The sequence below is a fragment of the Girardinichthys multiradiatus genome, chromosome 5, assembly GCF_021462225.1.
Source record: "Girardinichthys multiradiatus isolate DD_20200921_A chromosome 5, DD_fGirMul_XY1, whole genome shotgun sequence".
Taxonomy (NCBI): Eukaryota; Metazoa; Chordata; class Actinopteri; order Cyprinodontiformes; family Goodeidae; genus Girardinichthys; species Girardinichthys multiradiatus.
Window position 1 is genome coordinate 14,560,375 of NC_061798.1, and position 21,900 is coordinate 14,582,274.

Below are 21,900 nucleotides of genomic sequence, written 5' to 3' on the forward strand. Positions count from 1 at the left end.
TTATTTTTCTATCATTGCACTTGCATAATCTTCGTCTGACTACTGCAGAAAAAGCCAAGCTTTAACTTGACCACATTTTGTCAGAGGTGTCTGTCAGAGTCTGGGAGGTTACCGGCCTGGTGCTTCCCCTGAACACCACTAGGTGCGGCCGGTACCGCAAAGCCAGGAGCAGGACAGGTGTTTCTCATCCCGTCATCAGCTGGAGACCTTTAAGAGAGCGGATTGCCAGCACTTCTACGCCTAAATGTTTTGCCTATTTGGTACTTCAGTCTGGCCAGAATCTAACTGACTAACCTTGAGCTTGTATTTTGCGACTGCCCTCGTTAAACCTTTTGTCTCGCTACTTTCAGGTACTGGAACCAAGCCACGGACCTTCAGGAGGATCCAGAACGAACTCTTGCCATAATCCATTTCCGGACTCTAAATCAGTCGGCAGTCCGCTCTAGCACTTTAGGCTCAGTGAGACCCTGTCCTTCCTCCAGCTGTGATCTAAGGAATCGGCAAGCGCGGCCGGATCCTGAGCCCCTCCACTATCTTCCAGACTCGCATTTTCTTTCTCCCTGGCGGTTCAAAACAATCTAAAAGTAAGCAAGCTGCAGATCGGAGGTTTTCTTTGAGTCATTAGTTTCTAACCTGTCTCGTCTCTTGCAGTGCCTGTTCCCGGTGCGACCAGCTCGGGTCTTCCTCCTCCTTTAAATAAATCTCACCAAAACGGTCCTCTGAGTGTTTCTGAATGCGGGTCAAATCGGCCTTTAAAAATGTGACAGTGTCAGTCTTTACTGGTACCCCTAATAACGCCTAAATGTTAGATATGTAAGGTTTTGTTTTAACTTTACATTTATAAGTTGAGCAGAGTGTCCAAGACCTTTTAATAAGTAATTCAATACTTTCCTTTTCTGAGGTACAGATGTAGATAAACTTTCTCTAAGCCACTGTAAGGGAAACTCATGAGAAGATGCCATTCAAGTACAGCAGATGTCTGTCGTTTTTTCATAAATCAGGAAATGGCTACAAACAAAATGGAAACTTGCTTAAAATGTGCATATACTTGTAGAGAAATTGTTTAAAACAACTGGAACTGTGACAAACAAGGTTGGATATTGACCGATTAAACCCATACACTCACTACACAGTGAGGAGGATGGTGAGATGGATAAAGAGAACTCCACAGCTCACTGTTGGAGAACTGCAACAAAGCGTGGCACCAAGTCTCCATAACAACCAGTAAACTTTATCTGTATGCAAATGTGCATGGAGCTTGCAAAACTGCTGGGATTTTAACTGAATCTTTTGTTTTAATCAGTTAAGACTGAGATTAAGCTTTTCAACCACAGTCAAGACAAAATTTAAATCAGAAATGTTCACACACTGTATAAAAATGCAACACCACACACCTTTTCAGCTCTGCCAAAATATTTTTTGTGGCACTGAGATCAGGGATGGATACTCTAAAACAATTCACTTCGTTGTCCATATGCCACTTTCATTGTCCATTTGGAAGACCCCGTTTGAGCCCAAGCTCTAACGTCCTGGTTGCATTTCGTGAAGTGCACCAGTCCTGTCCTGCACAAAACAGCATTAGAACATGATGGTGCCACCCCTCTACATTGTAGTTGGGATGGTGTTTACAGGATGCAGTTTCCTGCAACTGTGCCAATGGTCATTATAGCTAAACACTTTACATTTAGTTTCATCAGACAAGGAGACACAAGGAGCTTTTGTTCTGGAGCTAATTTGCACATTTTGCTCCTAAACATCTTCCTGGACAGTATGAGCCATGGCATAAAGGATTGGGCTTAGTTTATTTGCATAGTGATCTAAATATATGTAAACTTCCAAATTGTATACCAACAAATTTATTTAAGCATTTATTATTTTAACAATTCTAAAATCTAGCAAATAGTTTTGATAAACCTAACTGACCTAAAACGGGAAAATTTTAATCAGTCTTTCTGCCGGCGGCTGGTGTCTCTCCGCCGGTGTGTTTGTGGTTCTTGGTGTCTGGGCCTGGGTGCTCTGGTGTGTGCTGGCTCACTCCCGGTGGCTGCTTGGTGGGGCCTGGGCCCCCTGTCTCTGTAAGGCCTCTGCTCATGGGTTGTGTGCCCTTGCGTCTCAAGCCTCTGGGTCCATGGCTGGATCTGCTCAGGCATAACAGGCTGCCAGCAGGGCCTGTTGGCTCGTCACTGCATCTCCCTTGGGGCTTCTGCGCTGTGGCTGCTGGGTGGTTTAATTAGGGCTTTCCTCTGTTGTTCTCTGAGGCAGGTGCGCTGATCCCGGTAGAGGTCTTCTCGGGACTCCCAGAGTCTGGGGAGCCTTTGGATTTCTGTGGCTCCAATCTCCTCTGTGCTCCCTTCGGGTCTGGGGGGGCAGGTCTGTGGCTCCTCACACTCACTATTAAATATTCTTATGGACAGAACTCATTTACACAAATGTGCTTACACATACAGGAGTTGGACAATGAAACTGAAACACCTGTTTTTAGACCACAATAATTTATTAGTATGGTGTAGGGCCTCCTTTTGCGGCCAATACAGCGTCAATTCGTCTTGGGAATGACATATACAAGTCCTGCACAGTGGTCAGAGGGATTTTAAGCCATTCTTCTTGCAGGATAGTGGCCAGGTCACAACGTGATACTGGTGGAGGAAAACGTTTCCTGACTCGCTCCTCCAAAACACCCCAAAGTGGCTCAATAATATTTAGATCTGGTGACTGTGCAGGCCATGGGAGATGTTCAACTTCACTTTCATGTTCATCAAACCAATCTTTCACCAGTCTTGCTGTGTGTATTGGTGCATTGTCATCCTGATACATGGCACCGCCTTCAGGATACAATGTTTGAACCATTGGATGCACATGGTCCTCAAGAATGGTTCGGTAGTCTTTGGCAGTGACGTGCACATCCAGCACAAGTATTGGGCCAAGGGAATGCCATGATATGGCAGCCCAAACCATCACTGATCTACCCCCATGCTTCACTCTGGGCATGCAACAGTCTGGGTGGTAACCTTCTTTGGGGCTTCTCCACACCGTAACTCTCCCGGATGTGGGGAAAACAGTAAAGGTGCACTCATCAGAGAACAATACATGTTTCACATTGTCCACAGCCCTAGATTTGTGCTCCTTGCACCATTGAAACCGACGTTTGGCATTGGCATGAGGGACCAAAGGTTTGGCTATAGCAGCCCGGCCGTGTATATTGACCCTGTGGAGCTCCCGACGGACAGTTCAATTCAATTCAATTCAGTTTTATTTATATAGCGCCAATTCACAACACATGTTGTCTCAAGGCACTTCACAACAGTCAGGTACATACATTCCAATTAATCCTAACAATTGAACAGTGCAGTCGGAGTTAGCTTTTTATTCAAATTGGATAAAAGGTTTTTCTATCTAAGGAAACCCAGCAGATTGCATCCAGTCAGTGACTTGCATCATTCCCTCCTCCAGTTCTGGTGGAAACAGGAGAGTTGAGGTGCACATTTAATTCTGCCATGATTTGGGCAGCCGTGGTTTTATGTTTTTTGGATACAATCCGGGTTAGCACCTGAACATCCCTTTCAGACAGCTTCCTCTTGCGTCCACTGTTAATCCTGTTGGATGTGGTTCGTCCTTCTTGGTGGTATGCTGACATTACCCTGGATACCGTGGCTCTTGATATATCACAAAGACTTGCTGTCTTGGTCACAGATGCGCCAGCAAGACGTGCACCAACAATTTGTCCTCTTTTGAACTTTGGTATGTCACCCATAATGTTGTGTGCATTTCAAAATTTTGAGCAAAACTGTGCTATTACCCTGCTAATTGAACCTTCACACTCTGCTCTTACTGGTGCAATGTACAATCAATGAAGACTGGCTACCAGGCTGGTCCAATTTAGCCATGAAACCTCCCACACTAAAATGACAGGTGTTTCAGTTTCATTGTCCAACCCCTGTATAGCCACATGTGTCTGGATTCAGGTGTTTACAGATACAAAGATATACAGATATACTCTATATTGAGCTGTGGTTGCTACTAAATACATCATGAATTAATTAGTACCGTGTACGTTTCAGTAATGTTGTTACTATATATGTGTTTGTTGTTTTTTATGTATATCAGGCGGAACATTATAGTGAAAGCTGCAATGCTCAACTTGAGAAAGGTAAATCTGTTGGGCTACTTCTTGGCACTCTGAGTGCTATTCTGTCAGACAGGACGTATAAAAAAAAAAAAAAAGAAAAAGAAAAAGAAATATCTCAGAAGCAGTTTCATCCCAAATGGAAACCGTTTAAAATAGTAGCACTCTTTTGGGGTAAGGGTTAGGGTTAGGGTTAATGAAAGTTGTCAACTTTGAGATTTCCTCATCTAAATCTCTCTGCCAAAATCTGTGTGCTGCATCTAGAGTTGAGTACACACTGCGTACTGCTACTTTATGTAAAATGCTGTCAATGGTGAGAAGCGGGAACTTCTGTCTTTTAACGTTCACATTCAGTTTTGTTAGTTTCACACAGATTTTTACTTTCTTCATGGCTTAATTACTGGAACCATTGCAGGTACCCACTCAGTAGGCTCTGTTACCTGCTCTATAATGCCATTGTCCTCCATCCACTTTAGTTCTTCTTTCACTTTAGATAAAAGTGGAATCAGTACACGGCCTGGTGCTGCAACACTGAATGGCTGAGCATTTTGTTTTAGGAGTATTTTACAGGATCACCTTTCAAGAATCCTATCTCTCCAAACAGACTAACCTCTGCTATGTGTTGGATGAGACCCAGTTGAGCACGAACTGATCTGCTTAGCAGGCTGTCACACATTGATATTGTAACTATTACCTTCAAGGAACAGTCTAGTTTTGTGACTCTGACTCTAGCCAAGAACTGTCCCTTATGCCCACTGGACCCCCTGGGCTCTCAAGTTCGGTGGCAACTGGTCTGAGTTTTGCCTTTGTATTTTGTTGATTATATGTGACCTCATTTATGATTGTTGTGTCTGCGCCTGAGTCAATTTTGAAGTTGACAGCAGCACTACGTATCACTATTGTTGTCTGCCATGGTGGTTCAGAGTCAGTTACAACTTCATCTGTTGTTGTCTAATCTTCATCCAATGAATCCTTCAATGAGCCTAAAAGTAAGCTGTCCACTTCTTCTGTCACTAGTTTGAACAGCCTAGCTCTGCATTTGATTACAAAGTAGCACATTTCGTGACTCTACATTCTTTGTCTTTTGCTGTACGTTTATCTTTAGTCTGTGTGTGACCGCATCTGCTACAGCTATGCTAATTAACTTTTGCAACACAGTTGTTACTTTTCCACTGTTATGGACATATTTGTATTTACCAAAGAAGGAGATTGATTTATTATAACATTGACAAGGGAGAACAGTTTATAGCGTCAGGAGTCCTGCCAAAACTGTTCTGACTAAACAAAGTAAGAGAACTCTCTTATAACAGCAGACATGTGTTTAAGGTAATCCCCGTTAAAACAGGGCTTACTTAGAAGACAGACAGAGGTGAGGCCTGTTGTAATTCTCCCCCAGAAAAGTTGACAGAACTGAAATCAAAGAGTGGCCTCCTCTTAGACTACACAAGCTAGCTGCCCTGAGCTCTGACATTAATTAGTGCTGCAGCAACTGTGAATGGGAGGGAGAGTGAATACTTCTATCAGGTTGTGCAGAGTATCAGGTCATCAACTATGAGACTTAAACCAAGGCACTAAAATTTTCCTCAACAATTCCACCCTTTCAATCATTACTGAAACTTGTGGGTGCGGCACTGGTGGCACAGTGGGTTAAGCGTGCAACCCATGCACAGAGGCCTTAGTCATCAACGCAAATAAATGAAACTTGTTTTATGTGTGATCGACACTGAGTGACAATGAACAAAAATATATAGTGAAATAAAGAAATAAATTAAGAAAATAAAAAAGAATAATAAAATTGAAAATTACTTACAATAAGAAAAATGTATAATAACAAATAAATAAAAGTTAAACTAAAATGATAAAAGATAATAAAAGAAATAGTGTGGAATAAAAAAATAATAGTCACACATCATCCACAGTCTATGTGTGCTCATTTCCCATCTGCAGAACTTTTAGAAGGAAGACCATGGACAGTTCAACAAATAAATGATGGGAAAGATATTAAAAAAACAACAAGAAAATCACCGTGTGATCAAATGGAGATTAAAAAGTGGTAAAATCATCATCGGCATGAGAGTAAATGGTTATTACACAGTGGTGAAGTCATAATCATCAAAGTTAACAAAGCTGTCAGAGTCATCTGAGTTGTTGGGGTTACCACAGTCATCAGTTAGTGCATTGATACAGTTTAGGGGGATCATTGCTAAACAAAGCTGTTATTTGAAATAAAGGTGATTGTGAAGCTCAGAACAGGGTGGTCTGTCTCATATAGCAGGGGTGCAGCAGTAGATAAGTGTATGACAAAGCAGAACCCTGTATACATGTTATCTACATTTCTGTCAGTAAAATCAGTTTGAACCTGTAACATTATTTTATGGAAGGAGAGAGCGACCAAAGTCTGAGGGGGGGTTGGACTAGTGGAAGGACTAACACTTTACAGAAGTCAGGGCACCTTAACCAAGCTGCAGTCTTACCTTGCATAAAAATGCATTTGTACCCACCAGCACTGCGGTACCTGTCATAATACACTGCTCAAAAAAATAAAGGGAACACTCAAATAACACATCCTAGATCTGAATGAATGAAATATTCTCATTGAATACTTTGTTCTATACAAAGTTGAATGTGCTGACAACAAAATCACACAGAAATCATCAATAGAAATCAAATTTATTAACCAATGGAGGCCTGGATTTGGAGTCACACACAAAATTAAAGTGGAAAAACACACTACAGGCTGATCCAACTTTGATGTAATGTCCTTAAAACAAGTCAAAATGAGGCTCAGTATTGTGTGTGGCCTCCACATGCCTGTATGACCTCCCTACAACGCCTGGACATGCTCCTGATGAGACGGCGGATGGTCTACTGAGGGATCTCCTCCCAGACCTGAACTAAAGCATCCACCAACTCCTGGACAGTCTGTGGTGCAACGTGATGTTGGTGGATGGAGCGAGACATGATGTTCCAGATGTGCTCAATCAGATTCAGGTCTGGGGAACGGGCGGTCCAGTCCATAGCTTCAATGTCTTCATCTTGCAGGAACTGCTGACACACTCCAGCCACATGAGGTCTAGCATTGTCCTGCATTAGGAGGAACCCAGGGCCAACCACACCAGCATATGGTCTCACAAGGGGTCTGAGGATCTCATCTCGGTACCTAATGGCAGTCAGGCTACCTCTGGCAAGCACCTCGTGCGGCCCTCCAAAGAAATGCCACCCCACACCATTACTGACCCACTGCCAAACCGGTCATGCTGAAGGATGTTGCAGGCAGCAGATCGCTCTCCACGGTGTCTCCAGACTCTGTCACGTCTGTCACATGTGCTCAGTGTGAACCAGCTTTCATCTATGAAGAGCACAGGGCGCCAGTGGCGAATTTGCCAATCCTGGTGTTCTCTGGCAAATGCCAAGCGTCCTGCACGGTGTTGGACTGTGAGCACAACCCCCATTTGTGGATGTCGGACCCTCATACCATCCTCATGGAGTCGGTTTCTAACCGTTTGTGCAGACACATGCACATTTGTGGTCTGCTGGAGGCCATTTTGCAGGGCTCTGGCAGTGCTCCTCCTGTTCCTCCTTGCACAAAGCTGGAGGTAGCGGTCCTGCTGCTGGATTGTTGCCCTCCTACGGCCTCCTCCATGTCTCCTGGTGTACTGGCCTGTCTCCTGGTAGCGCCTCCAGACTCTGGACACTACGCTGACAGACACAGCAAACCTTGCCACAGCTCGCATTGATGTGCCATCCTGGATGAGCTGCACTACCTGAGCCACTTGTGTGGGCTGTAGAGTCTGTCTCATGCTACCACGAGTGTGAAAGCACCACCAACATTCAAAAGAGACCAAAATATCAGCCAGAAAGCATAGATACTGAGAAGTGGTCTGTGGTCCCCACCTGCAGAACCACTCCTTTATTGAGTGTCTTGCTAATCGCCAAAGATTTCCCCCTGTTGTCTATTCCATTTGAACAACATGTGAAATTGATTGTCAATCAGTGTTGCTTCCTAAGTGGACAGTTTGATTTCACAGACGTTTGATTTACTTGGAGTTATATTGTGTTGTTTAAGTGTTCAGTTTATTTTTTTGAGCAGTGTAATTACATCAAACTTCGCAGCCAATGTGGTATTTTTAAGGACCTGTATGGTTACCTGTTTTTGATCTAGCTCATCCAGTTCTCCCCAAAATAGTTATTTTAGACCTCATGACATTCTGAGCAAAAACACGTGAAAAGATAAAAATAACTATTTTAACATAACAGTTGTAGATAGAAGAGTAGGCATGTAATAGTCTTTCCCAATCTAATGTGGATCGTCATCTTGGAAGACCTGATGTTCATAGGAGGCATCCAAGACAAGAAGAGGATTTGAATTTTAGGACAAACGTTACCTTTATTGTCAACAGTTGGTTCAGTTACTTAAGGTTAAAATCATTTTCATTGTTTATTTTTTTTTACCTTTTCAATCAGGCAGGAAAATTAAAATCCTAACTAACAATGTTCTCTGCCTGTTAAACCAGCAGTGACAATCAGCTAAACATTCTGAATATTATAAACATGTCATATGATGTTTGAAGATGCCTCAATTACAGGATTTCAGGTCCATAGTTTCAGAATACCCAAAGACAATTTCACAATGGTCTAATCTGTAGAAATGTATGATTTGTCAAAATCAACACCGTACATTCAGACATTGTTTTCAGAATGTGGCCTTGGGAAGCTGTGCATCAGTTATAAACAAAATATGAAGTGCAATTATTTAAAAAAGACATAAATATTTCCATTTAAGATTTTTATTTAAAATTAGAAATAATAACATTAAAATTTCATAAATACATAGATAAATAAATAAAAGAAAACATCAGTGCAGTTTTAAAACTTGTGTATGTGTATACACATATACACATATATATATATATATATATATAGCATGCAATATACAAAGAGGGAGAGGAAGGTTTATAAATAGCACGTTTGATACAAACAATTTGAGCAAGACGGTGCTGTTTTCAGCATCAGGCGAATCAAAGTTTAGTGACTCCATCATTGGGTCAAGACAGGCTCTTTGGTTCTTTGAAGTTGTTTCCTTGTTCATATACTTCAATGGATTTTGCTGCAGGAAAAAAGATTCAGAAAATAAGAATACATATTTTGTGGTTCAAAGACTGGACTTTAAAATTGTATGTCTGTACATTATGTATCAAAAAAGTTCAAACTGAATCTTACTTTGACATGATTTTCTGAATCACTTTTTTCACCCATGGTGCCTCGGGATTCAGGCAAACCTCCTGGCGTGTATTTTTCAGAGTGGCACTGCAACAACAAGTGAAAACAATGAGTTTTCATTCACCCAATGAATTATTGGAATAAAAATCATCATCAACTCTATCAGAATGAGACGGGCTCGTTTCTCACATGATCTCGGTCTCCTCGCAGTGAGAGCTGGCTGGAATCAGCTCCACCTTCTCGATGTGGCGACCTATGGGTCTGCTCTCAGTCTTGATGCAGCGGCAATGCAGCTCCACTCCTAAGCTTCTCAGGCTCATTCCTGTGTGGAGATTACCAATGCTTAAGGTCACAAAGTGCATATAAATCACAATGCATGAAAGGAGAGCTGACAGGGCAGTTACTGTCTTTTAAACAACACTAAGGCTTACCTTCGTTGATGATGGGGAAGGTCAAGAAGATTATGACAGAGAATGCAATAACGTTGCTGCTCTTCATTTTGCCTTTTACAAAAGTCTGTAACTGATTCACTTACAAGAAGAGATAAGAGCTTCTTATCAATCGTTTTGCAAACAATAAAGATTTTCCTTTTTCTGCTACAGGATTCTTTCTCTCCGTTCCTCTTTTCCTCTGCTCTTCCAGGTTTAGCTGCTTTCTCCAGCTGCTGTTTGGATCTGGCAGAGAGAAGTCTCAACTTTTATACTCGATGCTGGAAGTGAGTCACTTCCTTGTTTAAGGGAGTTGCGCAAAACAGGAATCACGGGAGTGGGAATTTACGGTACTATTCTTCACTGTCACTCATACAGGGAAAACACTGACTTAATCTCTGTAACAAACTGAGTAATGAATGGCCATGTTTTCTTGTTTTTCATATGTTCCTTTCTTCACACCTTTATGCAAGCTGTACCTGTGCTCAGACAAATTGCGTGTATTAAAGACTCATCAACTGATAACTGTTTGGATAGCAGAAGTATAAAACATGTGGATGAAAAGGGATGGTATGTATCTGAATATTTGTTGGCCTGCTGGTATATCTATTACTACCACTGCCGTGTTGTTAATAACAGTTCTAACTGTATAAACACGTGTCTGATACTGTGCACCTGCAGTACCTGTATTTCAAAGACAATAGGAAGAGGAAATAATTTTGGGCGTTTAAAACCATTGACATTTTTGTGCCTACACAAGCATGGTTTTACAATGAGATTAATATATGTATCAATGATTTCATTAAGCTTTGAATTGTTAAAATCCTTGTGTTTGACATTCCCAAAAACCACTCCAGGCTTTGAGCCAGAAGCTTTCCTGTTAGTGAAGCCTGAGACTAGCCCAACAGGCTCGAACACATCTGTCTCGACGTCACTGCAGCTACTCACTAGACAACCGGCAGTCTTGGGTAACTTGTAGTCAAAGGATCATGTCTTATGGTTCTGATACAATTATGTATCAATTATGACCGTACTTTGAAATATTTCTTCAGATATCATGTGTGTATGTTTGTTTTTCCTTATTTTATCACATTACAACCACAATCCTCTGTTTATTTAATTGTGTTATAGACATACACAAACTAAGACAAAAGTGAGAAGTGTAACTTTCATTAAAAAAAATAAACATTTAAAAATTGTTAGGTGCTTATCTATTCAGCCTTTTTCTCTAATACCTCTTGATAAAATCTAGTGCCCATGGGTGTAACCTAATATCAATATAAAGACAATCAACCTGTTAAGATGTTTGATAGAGAACATTAGTGAACAAAAAGCATCATAAAGAGCATGGAACATAGCAGACAGGTCACTCAGAAAGCTGTGGAGAAATTCAAAGCATGGGGTATTCTTACAAAACATCATTCCAACTTTGAAAATTTCACAGAGCACTGTTTAATCTATCCTAAAATGGACGTAAGGGTCCAACAGAAAAGCCATGGCCATTCCCCTGACCTGAAATGCTAGCCAAAGAGAGCAATAATTAAAGAAGCAATCAAGGAGTTGCAGATTTACACAGCATAGGTTGGAGAATCAGTTGACTGGACAACCATTAGAGGTGAACTCCACAAAGCCTTTATGGAAGAGTGGCAACAACAAATTTGCAGTTTGTTAGAAGTTATGGAGGTCATGGAGCGAACATGTGGAAGAAATTACTCTGGTTAGGTTAAGCCAAAATTTAAACTTTTTGTCCTACATGTAAAATAGTAAATGTGCAAGAAAACCGGTGGTGGCAGCATCATGCAGTGTGATGATTTTCTTCAGCAGCGATTTAAAAAGCTGATCAGACTTGGACTGAGCTCATTTCAGGTCAACCCTGGAAGAAAAAATCTAATTGAGAAGCTGTGGCAAAACGTGAGGTAATTTGCACAAAAAATGTTCATGCACCTAAAGACTTGCAGCAACAAAAGGTTGTCTACAAAGTATTGACTAAGTGGAGCACAAATACAAATGCATGCCACACTTTTCAGATGTTATTGGCAAAAAAATGAAACGTACAATCATGTAGTACTGTGTGTTTTATTGGACATAAAATCCAAATACCTTACAGTTTGTACTGTTGAAGTGACAAACCTTAAATAAGTGTATTGGGTATGAATACACTTGCACAGAACTGTAAGTTTACATGTGTGGTGTGGGTTTATATCTTAATTTCTTATAAACAGGAATTCAATACATTTGAAACAGAAAGGAAAATACTTTTTATTCTACATCTCCTTCTTTGGTCAGCTTTGATTGTGTCACACAGAAATGAAAAGCTGATATGGTTAAAAACGAAACATGTGATGGGCATTGGAAAGTTTTTTGATTTTTAACATTTTGTCTCCTGCAGTTGACACTACCTCATATACATGATATGAGTTACAAATGACATGTGACAATCATGAGGTAGTGTGGAAAATATGCCCATTTTCAGTATTTCCTTTAAAATCAATTGCATTGCAAGGGGGACTTGTTTAATATCATGTTGTTGGGGAATGGTGGCCTAGTGGTTAGAGAGCATGGCATTTGCAGAGGTCACAAGCAGCCTGGTTTGAATCCCACAGCCTTCCACTCTGGGTCCCTGAGCGCACCTTTAGCCTCTGAATACTCCCCAGGAGCCCCACAATGGCAGCCCACTGCTCCCTAAGGGATGGGTTAAATGAAGAGGACCAATTCTCCATTGTGAGATCAATAAATTGTAAATTATTATTAAACTGTAAAACGCCTTCAGGTTGAGAGCATTCTGCAGGCTTTTTAGGACAGAACCTTTTTAAAATATATATTTTTAATATTTAGTTATAATAACCTCATTTAAGATTCTCTCTCTCACACACACACACACACACAAGCACAAAAAGAGGGGAAGTAGATTCTGACATCCACATGCTATCACAGAGGAAGTAAGAGAATATTTATCTTCGACAGCAGTATGCAAGATTGGGATATTCCTGAATTACCCCTAAACAAAAGCCAAAGGTGGTCAAGGTCTTGTAATATTAATGAAAATGATAAATATGTGGTTGAGAAAAATATTAAAAACAATTCAAAACAGGAGATGCATTTTTTGTTCTGCATCCACTATGATGACATTGGCTTGTTTTACATATTCTGACAATTAGACAGCGGTGATGCCTCGTGCCTCTTAAAATAAATTTGTAAATATGGCTTCAAATTTGGATGACTTTTCTGCCCAGGCTCTTTCTTATTGCTGAAGCACGAACACTGACCTTTACTGAGGCAAGTGAGGCCTGCAGGGCTTTGGAGGTTGTTCTAGGTTCTTTTGTGACTTCCTGGATGAGTTGTTGATGCTCTTAGGGTAATTATGATAGGCCTGTTAGACATGGAAAGGATTTTGTGATTTGTATTTGTGATTAATCACAGTGGTTCACCTGAGTCTGTGAGAGTTTGTGACATGCTCAAAGGTGTAAATGACATTTATTTATTTATTTATTCTTAGATGTCTTTAGATGTGATGCTTTTTGAGATTTTTTAGCCTACATCACGTTGTATGATACGTTCTGTGTAAGTAATTTCCTGATTTTTCCAGTCTGGCAGGATTCAGACTAGTTGAGATCAAACATAGCTTTCCAAAAAGGCAGCTTTTCAACGTTATTTAATGTTTTTACATGTGGTCATGTGGGTTTGAACAGCTTATTTTCCTTATAAAAGAAATCATAATTCGTAATCTACTTTTTGTTGTACTCAAGCTATATTTTACCGATATAAATTAGTTTGATGATCTGAAACATTTGGGTTTAAAGAAAAATGTAAAAACTGAACAAATCTGAAAGACGGCAAATACTTAAACAGCACTTGTCTGCCTTTTTGCATATGTAGCAACACGCTGTGATGTACCACGTCAGCACACTCCCCACCGAAGCTCTGTAAAATGTTATGATGGTGGAAGGGAGGGGATCTCAGTGGTAGTCTTCGGCCAGAGATCGGTAGTTAGAGGAATTTAAGAATAGGGATGTGAAGAAAGCCTTCCCATCAGGAAAAGTTTTAACTCCTGACAGCATGTCAAGTTTTTCCCAGTACATCTGGAAATAAACTATTGCTAAACATGCTCACTTGTCTGCCTCAAACACAAACATGCACTTGGGTGACATTTCATTCTTAATTCACGGGGTTTGAAGCTATAAAACCTTCAATTCTCATGGAAAGTGTAGAATTGGCCAAGTGTTGGAAGGAGGACTCAGATATTGTACTTCAGCTAGCGCTAGATTTTAGTTTGTTTTTCCTTTTTCAATTGGTAGAAGTGCACTGTGCAAAAATGGGCTAGAGATAAATATTTACAAAAAGGGGGGCGGCGAGGGTGGTGTAGGGGTTAACCATGTGCAGAGTCTATAGTCATCGGTGTGGCTCTACCGGGTGTCTTCCCCTCTCTTTGCCACTCTTTCCTGTCAACCTACTATAGAAAAATAAAAAATAAAGGCCTCTAGTGCTACAAAAAATTATTTTACAACAACAAGAAACAAAACAAAAATCTATCTTTGTGTCTTTTAGAAATGGTGGCACTTGCAGGATTAGGTTTGCACATTTAGCAGCTGCTAACAGCGTTGTGCATCTGCCCCTCAGTGAGCCCCTCAGAGAGTCAGAGTTATGGAAGAAACAGTATCTTTTCATGAAATTCACATAAAGGTAAGAGAAATCAGTACAACTCAGAACCTTAAATGAAAATTTTTCAAGTGTATGTCAGGCGAAGCTATTTCTTTTCCCTCGTGCTTCTTCATAAGCAGATCCCTCACTCATTACCATGTCAGTTACAGTCAGGCCTCCAAGCCTTATCAGGATTGCATCATTTCCTCTCCACGCCTTGTCAGGTACGTCCAAGTCTCATCTTCTGCTCACCTCATCAGGTTTTGCAAGTTCTCATCCTCTTGCCTTGTCAGGCTTTCATTATTTTTCCCTCTACTCCGTGTCAGGCTCGCTCAGGTTCAAACCCTCTATACCTAGTCAGGTTTGTCTCATATCCCTTCCACGCCTTGCCAGGCTCGACAGGTCTCACTCTCTGTTCTCCTCGTCTTCATCCCTATTATTTTCCTTGCTTTCATAGCCTGTTTACAAATTAATACTTTATTTCATGTCTTCATCTGCATTTCCTTCGTGGTATTTCCAACACTGCATAGCTCTTCTGAAATTTCTTCATCTCACTTTATTTCCCCTTTTCTTTATGCGGGCCAATTCCCTGTTTCATTTAAGCTTTTTCTTCCCTTTAATTACTTTCACTCATTTCCTGCTTTTCTTCCTTCATTACCCGATCTATCTATTTCTTGTTCCCGCTCGGCAGATCTGTTTTTATAGCTATATTCCATATCTTTATCTGCATAACCTTTTAGGCATTTCTATCATCTGCTTTGCATCCCTATTATTTTCCTTGCTTTCATAGCCTATTTACAAACTACATTTCTCTGCATTATTTATCCTTTCCACGCCTTGCGTTTCTTTCTTCCCTTTTATTTCATTGTATTTTTCTGATAGATTTCCCTTTTAGTACTCAATTAGGCCTCATCTTCTCAGTGTCTGCCTCATTTTTCTCCTCTACAGACACCATCGTTAATTAATTATTTTCTTTTGTTAGATCTTCAGCCCCATCTACGCCTTGTCAGGCACACTAACCTATTCCTTCTCTCTAGGCTCAAGTCATCCCTTCTTCACGCCCATTATTCAAATCTTTATAATATTGGGTTTAAGACATCTCGAAATCTAACCATAAGATGTTCATTCAAGCGCAGGTCATTCTCCGCGTTCACGTCTTCCACTGGGGTCCGAGCGCTAAGGAAATAAACATTGACTAAGAAACTTTTCTAACTGCATCCCTGTTTTTTCTTTGTGAGTCTGTCCAGGTTGAAATGGAGTTTAAACAAAAATTCAACATGGAAGACTCACCATCACCTCCAACTTCATCTGTAATTACTCCTCAATGCGGCTCTGCTCCACCAATCAGCGTCAAGTCTGCATTTCTTTCCGGCCAATTATCCTTCAAGGCTCTGCTTTAAAAGATCTTTATCCATGGAACCCTCCGTTCTGCAGCTGAACTTTGACCCTCCTCCACCCCATTTCCACCATTTGGCTTCCATACTCTTTTCATTAGAAAAGGGAGGGAAAAACCCACCAGAGCGTCTTTCAACATGCTACCTGTATGACCCCTTCTCTTTTCCAGTGCTTATAATCAGTCTGACAGAGAGAAGAATCCCGATCCTTGTGGTTTTTAGTATAACAACGGCCATCAGTGGGCTCTAGATGGACGAACTTTATCAGTTTATTATTTGACTTAGTGCCCCTATACGTGGCCCATTCTGGTGTGGCCGGGCTCTGGCACTCAGTGGTTTGATCTGGCCTCCCCGGTGGCCCCGCGCCGTTCCGGACCCTTTGTGGGGTGCCATGAGACAACATTGTTGTAAATAAACGCTATATAAATAAACTGAACTGAAACTATCTCTGTAGTTATGCTGCTATAGGCTTAGGCTGCTGGAGGACATAATGACCACTTTCACCCTCTTCGCTACATTCTCATTCTACTCTCCAATTTAGCATTATTTGCTGTTATTTCAGTTTTTAACTTTTTGTTCTCTCTCTTTTCTCATCCTAGAAGCTACACCTGGCCTGACTCTGTGTCTACCTGTGACACCTTTCTGGAGAGGGGCATTGCCCAAGCTTCTGTTGGCAACAACTTAATGCTCACCCTCTACCGATGACCCACTTGGCCCTGTCTTTTAGTGTTTAACCCTTTCTCTCTCCTAGACATGGAAATTGACTGAGCTTTTACTTTACTGTAACTAATTATATGTGCTCTCTTTCAGACTCTGTCTTTGAAAACTGGCTCAAAGTTTATCTGTTCTTTCTTTCTAGATGAAACGACTAAAGGAGCTACATCCATTAACATTTACTTTTCCTTCCCATAGAAAGGACTCCTGGATCAGTGCTTCTGTGTTCTTTTTGTGTCTCTGATCTGTTCTCTCAAACCCCAAGTCGGTCGCGGCAGATGGCCGCTCACACTGAGCCTGGTTCTGCTGGAGGTTTCTTCCTGTTAAAAGGGAGTTTTTCCTCTCCACTGTCGCTACATGCATGCTCAGTATGAGGGATTGCTGCAAAGTCAACGCCAGTGACTGTCCACTGTCTCTACATGTTCATCCAGTAGGAGTGAATGCTGCAAGTCACTGACTGGATGCAATTTTCTGGGTTTCCTTAGATAGAAAAACTTTTTATCCAATTTGAATAAATAACTGAATCTGACTGCACTGTTCAATGGTTAGGATTAATTGGAATGTATGTACTTTTGTGAAGTGCCTTGAGGTGACATGTGTTGTGAATTGGCACTATACCAGTAAACTAAATTGAATTGAATTGAACATGTAATAGATAGATAGATGACTTCCAACATACCTTATCTATTACTAACCAGGCCAACCTGGAACACATTATCTGTATGCTTGCATGCAAACAAAACAGAGACAAACACTTTCAATATATTTCTGAAACTTAATGCTGCATGATGTTCTGCAAAGTAGGACACTTTGCCAATGTTTCAGCTCAGTGAATACCCATCAGTTTATTTAACTAAATCAATATGGCCAACTGTGAAAATCTTTCCCAGGCCTATTCTAGACAAAAGCTCAGGATCAGCAGATTTTCCTTTTATTTAACTTGGCCAGACCAGCTTATTTGTGCTTGTTTGGTGAGATTTCTAGATAAGCATGGGATTACAATCAAGAACATTATTGCTGCATTTATTATTCCCGTTCCACTTGATATAAACTTGGCATGTCAAATTTGACATTTTTATTCATGCCTACTGGTGGTGAAGAATTGAACTTTACCTATTTATTATGTTGTAAGAAAAGAAATCTGACTGGTGCCAGACATTCTGCCTTTTGCAATCAGACTAACATTTCCAAAAGAAGACAGATGCTTCAAAGCCTTCCTGGACACACACTATATTGCCAAAAGTATTTGTCTTTCTATTTTTACAGGTACACAACCTTTGATGACATCTTATTCTTAATCCATAAGTTCCAATTTGTTGATGGACCCACCGTTGACAGAAATAGCAACTTTATTTATTCTATAAACATCTTCCACAAGGTTTAATAGTGAGTTCATAGTTAGATGAGAAGACCAGAATTGCAGCCTCTGCTCTAATTCATCCCAAAGGTGTTCAAGCAGGTTGAGGTCAGGACTCTGTGCAGGTCAGTCAAGGTTCTCCACACCAAACTTTATACACCTGCAGCCATAGAAGTGATTGTAACACTGGAGTTCATTGATTTGGTGGTGTGACCCAATGCTTTTGGAAATATAGTGTAACATCCAATATAGAGTGCTTTGCAAAAGAATCCATACAGGTTTAAGTCTAATCCTTTTGTCACCTAAGTTCCACAAACTTTAATTTATCTTGTTGGGATTTAATGAGATAGGCCAACTCAAAGTAACGCTTAACTGGGAAGTGGAAGGACAATGATGCATGGTTTTCAATTTTTTTTATCAATTAAACTTTAAAATGTATGACGTACATTTGTATTCAGAGCCATTTACATTCATACACCTAATAAAATCCAATTGCCTCCCAAAGTCTCTCAGTAGAGTCCATCTGTGCAGCTTTATATCAGTATCAGTAAAATCTAGCATCCCTGCAAAGGCCTCAGAGGTTTGTTAGAGAGCATTAATGAACAAACAACATTGTGAAGATCAAGGAACACAGCAGAAAGGTCAAGGATGTGGAGAAGTTAAAAGCGGAGTTAAAAGGAGAAGTTAAAACCTCCTTAGTTTGCAAATATGCTCTATCCAGAACTCCCCTAGTGGCATAGTTTTAGCTTCAGCCTGTTCACATTCTGTGATAAATCGCCTATTGAGGATCTGTTGATGTCCAATTATTAATTGGTTAATCAAAAAAAATATTTAACAGATTAATCAATTATCAAAATAATTATTAGTTGCAGCCCTAGAAAATTAAGATGAGTGTGATAAAACTGCAAACCAGTCAAGACACCTCTCAACTTAACTCACAGGCCAAGATCAGCATTAAAGATATTTTTTCCTGGTACCTAACATTACTGCACTATTTTGTTCTCGTCTACCAGTAAGAGACAAAGAAGTTTGTGTTTATCTGACAAAATGTAAAAAGGTTCAGAGTATGAAAACTTTTGCAAGGCACTGCATAAGTACAGAATATTGGAGAGTAACATTGTACCCTTGAGAATCTCTATCTTCATTGGCAAACTGCTTTATAAGGTCTGTTACCACTGCTATGCCACACAAATTTCCAAATGAATGCAGAGACTGAGAAAAAGAATGTACAAACAAGAGCTGGGAAAATGAGGGATGAATCATCAACTTGTCATCACATCTTTTAGTTTTCGCTCTGTGTGTAGATTAAGTATGTTTTGTCATTTGTGTGCCGGTTTAGAGCAGTATGTTTGCAGTAGCTTTCATTGAGCTGGAAAAAGGGCGGTGCTGGGGATAATATAAATGATTTACACATGAGGAAGTGATAGTCTGTCAGAAAAAGAAGAAAAGGCAGTCAGCTTGTGGGAATTACTTGAAATCTAATGGAGTTTTTGGATTAACACTGAAGAAGAGTTCATGAGATAAGACATAACCCTTACCCACCAATGCAGGCCATTTTTCTGGTGACCAGGGGACTGCAGCACACATTCCATGGGTTTGAATGTCAGCAGTCATGTCAGGACAGGCAAGGTTAGAAATGTGTGCAGGAGTCGGTATGTGGATAGGTGCTTGCACAACAATAACTTGGTTTCACATGTAGTTTAGCCAAGACAACATTTACATGAAAATACAAGGATCTGTCGATTCCTGAATCAAGACAATGTAGAATGTTGCAATACAGTTGCTCGGGAACAGAGAAACTAGCAGTTGTTTCAGTGCTGCTCTGCTCCGATTAGTTTACATAAAACAATGACTTGGTTTAAGTAAGGAAAGTTTTATTTGTGAAATTAAAAAAACACATTAAATGACATTAAATTGCTATGTCAAAATCTCCAAATCAAACAGAGACTAATAACGACACAGCTGCAGCTGAAAACTGAAAAGGTTAAGTAAGAGTTCAATATAAATTTACTTATGTGATCACAATGGGTTTTCACGAAACCCCATCATCCTCCAGGCACACAACACTGATTGTGGTTGGCTCTTATGTGACCTGCAGAAAAAAGGAAAAACTCCCTTCTTCTCTTAAAGGAGCCGAGGTAGCACATATAAAAAGTGAACAGTCTTGCAACACAGTTTACAGCTGAACAGGCAACAGTCGAGCTTTCCATTTTACAGCCTTTGCATTTCTAAAGACACCACCAGGATTTATCTCTGAAACCTTTAAGTTCATTCTCAAGACAGATATGTCTCTGAGCACTATTATACCCATACTGGTTTTTCTGACCATACATGAAGGTGAGTGCATCTGTCAAATAAATGTTGTGTCCGTGTCTGCGTTTTCTTTATGCAAAGATCCTGACTTTGTGACTTTTAAACTCTCAGGTAGCATTGTGGGGGATCATGGGGTTAATCTGCGCTGTCTTTGCATTAACAAGGAAAGAAAGCCTATTGGCCGTCACATAGCGGTGTTGGAGGTGCACCCTGCAACCTCCCACTGTGTAGAAGTTCAAATAATGTGAGTCTTTCAAAGCAAAGTTGTTCAATATACTTGCTTATGCAGTCGGCTGTGTTTTTATTGGTTTTGGAAAGTTAAAGTCCTACCCGGGTACCATGCAGAGTTTCTGATGTCTTGGGTCTGTTTTTGATTCTGCAGTGCAACTCTAAAGAAGAATAAGCTAAAGGTTTGCCTCGATCCAGATGTTCCATGGGTCAAAAGAGTGCTAAAGAATAGACGTGCCAGGTGCGTGGGCTTTTGTCTTTCTAAATAGAAACAGCGGTTCACTAAAGTTTTCTCACCACTGCCAAAATAGGAGGTAGATAGATAGATAGATAGATAGATAGATAGATAGATAGATAGATAGATAGATAGATAGATAGATAGATAGATAGATAGATAGATAGATAGATAGATAGATAGATAGATAGATAGATAGATAGATAGATAGATAGATAGATAGATAGATAGATAGATAGATAGATAGATAGATAGATAGACAGACAGACAGATAGATAGATAGACAGACAGACAGACAGACAGACAGACAGACAGACAGACAGAAACCAACCAAGCATTCGGTAAGTTACAATCATTGCCAAGTGCATAAAGCTTAATCCACATTCCTATTTAATAAGTATTACAAATTGGTCATGTTCAGACTGTCTGAATAAAGTAATCCTCTATATAAAATATAATCATATCTTTCTTTGTAGGCAGAAAGTTGAGGAACCAACCTCCAAAGCATAGATTCTCAGCATGAAAGCTTTAAATGTAGACAAGCACAACGTTTGTTCTCTGAAGGAAGAAGTTTCATCCAGTAATTGTGACAGTCACTTCCCGAGGGTATACAGCTACCTGCCGGCAGGCCGACGGACAACTGCACAAGAAACGTTTTTCATAAAGGAAACGTTACACATTATTTACAGTATCTTATAACTTTAAACAGCTATTTTTGTAAATGAAATTCATTACTTTTAACCTGAATCATGTTTATCTAAAGACCTTTTAAACTTCTTTATGTGTAAACCTTTGGGCTTAATGCTTATTTCTAAACTTAGTTCTGTTTTTGATACCAAAGGGCAGAGATGTTGATTTTCGTATGCAATCAAATGTATTGACAGAATAATTGTGATTAAACTGTGATTTTTTTATCACAATACCGGAATTTACTTTTTTTAAATAAAAAATCTTGTGTGTTGTTATAAGATCTCATAGACAACATGTTAAAGACATATATATATATATATATATATGATTTCTTCATGTACATAGCTATTAGACATTGTCTCTGTGTCAACATCAACCAGATAGCTTTTAGTCTAGCCTCTTATCTCAGGTTGATCTTTCTATAGGAAAAAGGTTTGTATCTCCTTATTGTCTCCAAAGCTTCATCGCAGAGATTAAAATGTGTAATTGTTCCCTCTTCTTTTAGATAAGAAGGGCCATTTTCCAAAACACACACATAATACATAATATTGAAAATATAC

At 40.0% G+C, this 21,900-nt stretch overlaps 2 protein-coding genes and 1 long non-coding RNA gene across 4 annotated transcripts; 2 read left to right on the forward strand and 1 right to left on the reverse strand.

Annotated features, from left to right (window-relative positions):
* The first annotated feature begins 108 nt into the window (after positions 1–108).
* LOC124868975 lies at positions 109–715 on the forward strand. 2 transcript variants are annotated; one of them, XR_007038445.1, is made up of 3 exons: positions 109–260; positions 351–584; positions 652–715. It is a non-coding gene; the product is annotated as an uncharacterized LOC124868975 (long non-coding RNA). The 2 variants fall into 2 exon arrangements; XR_007038444.1 differs by lacking the exon at positions 109–260 and having other exon boundaries at positions 268–584.
* A 7,769-nt stretch (positions 716–8,484) lies between these two features.
* On the reverse strand, positions 8,485–10,018 carry cxcl8a (chemokine (C-X-C motif) ligand 8a). Its single transcript, XM_047366145.1, has 4 exons — positions 9,775–10,018; positions 9,533–9,665; positions 9,344–9,430; positions 8,485–9,230 (listed from the first exon to the last, which is right to left on the reverse strand). Exons 1-4 carry the CDS (start codon positions 9,839–9,841, stop codon positions 9,218–9,220), a joined length of 300 nt encoding a protein of 99 aa, XP_047222101.1. The 5' UTR covers positions 9,842–10,018; the 3' UTR covers positions 8,485–9,217.
* A 10,020-nt stretch (positions 10,019–20,038) lies between these two features.
* LOC124868264 (platelet basic protein-like) lies at positions 20,039–21,566 on the forward strand. Its single transcript, XM_047365294.1, has 4 exons — positions 20,039–20,211; positions 20,299–20,431; positions 20,570–20,656; positions 21,127–21,566. The coding sequence occupies exons 1-4, from the start codon at positions 20,160–20,162 to the stop codon at positions 21,158–21,160; spliced, it is 306 nt and encodes a 101-aa protein (XP_047221250.1). The 5' UTR covers positions 20,039–20,159; the 3' UTR covers positions 21,161–21,566.
* The last annotated feature ends 334 nt before the right edge of the window (positions 21,567–21,900 follow it).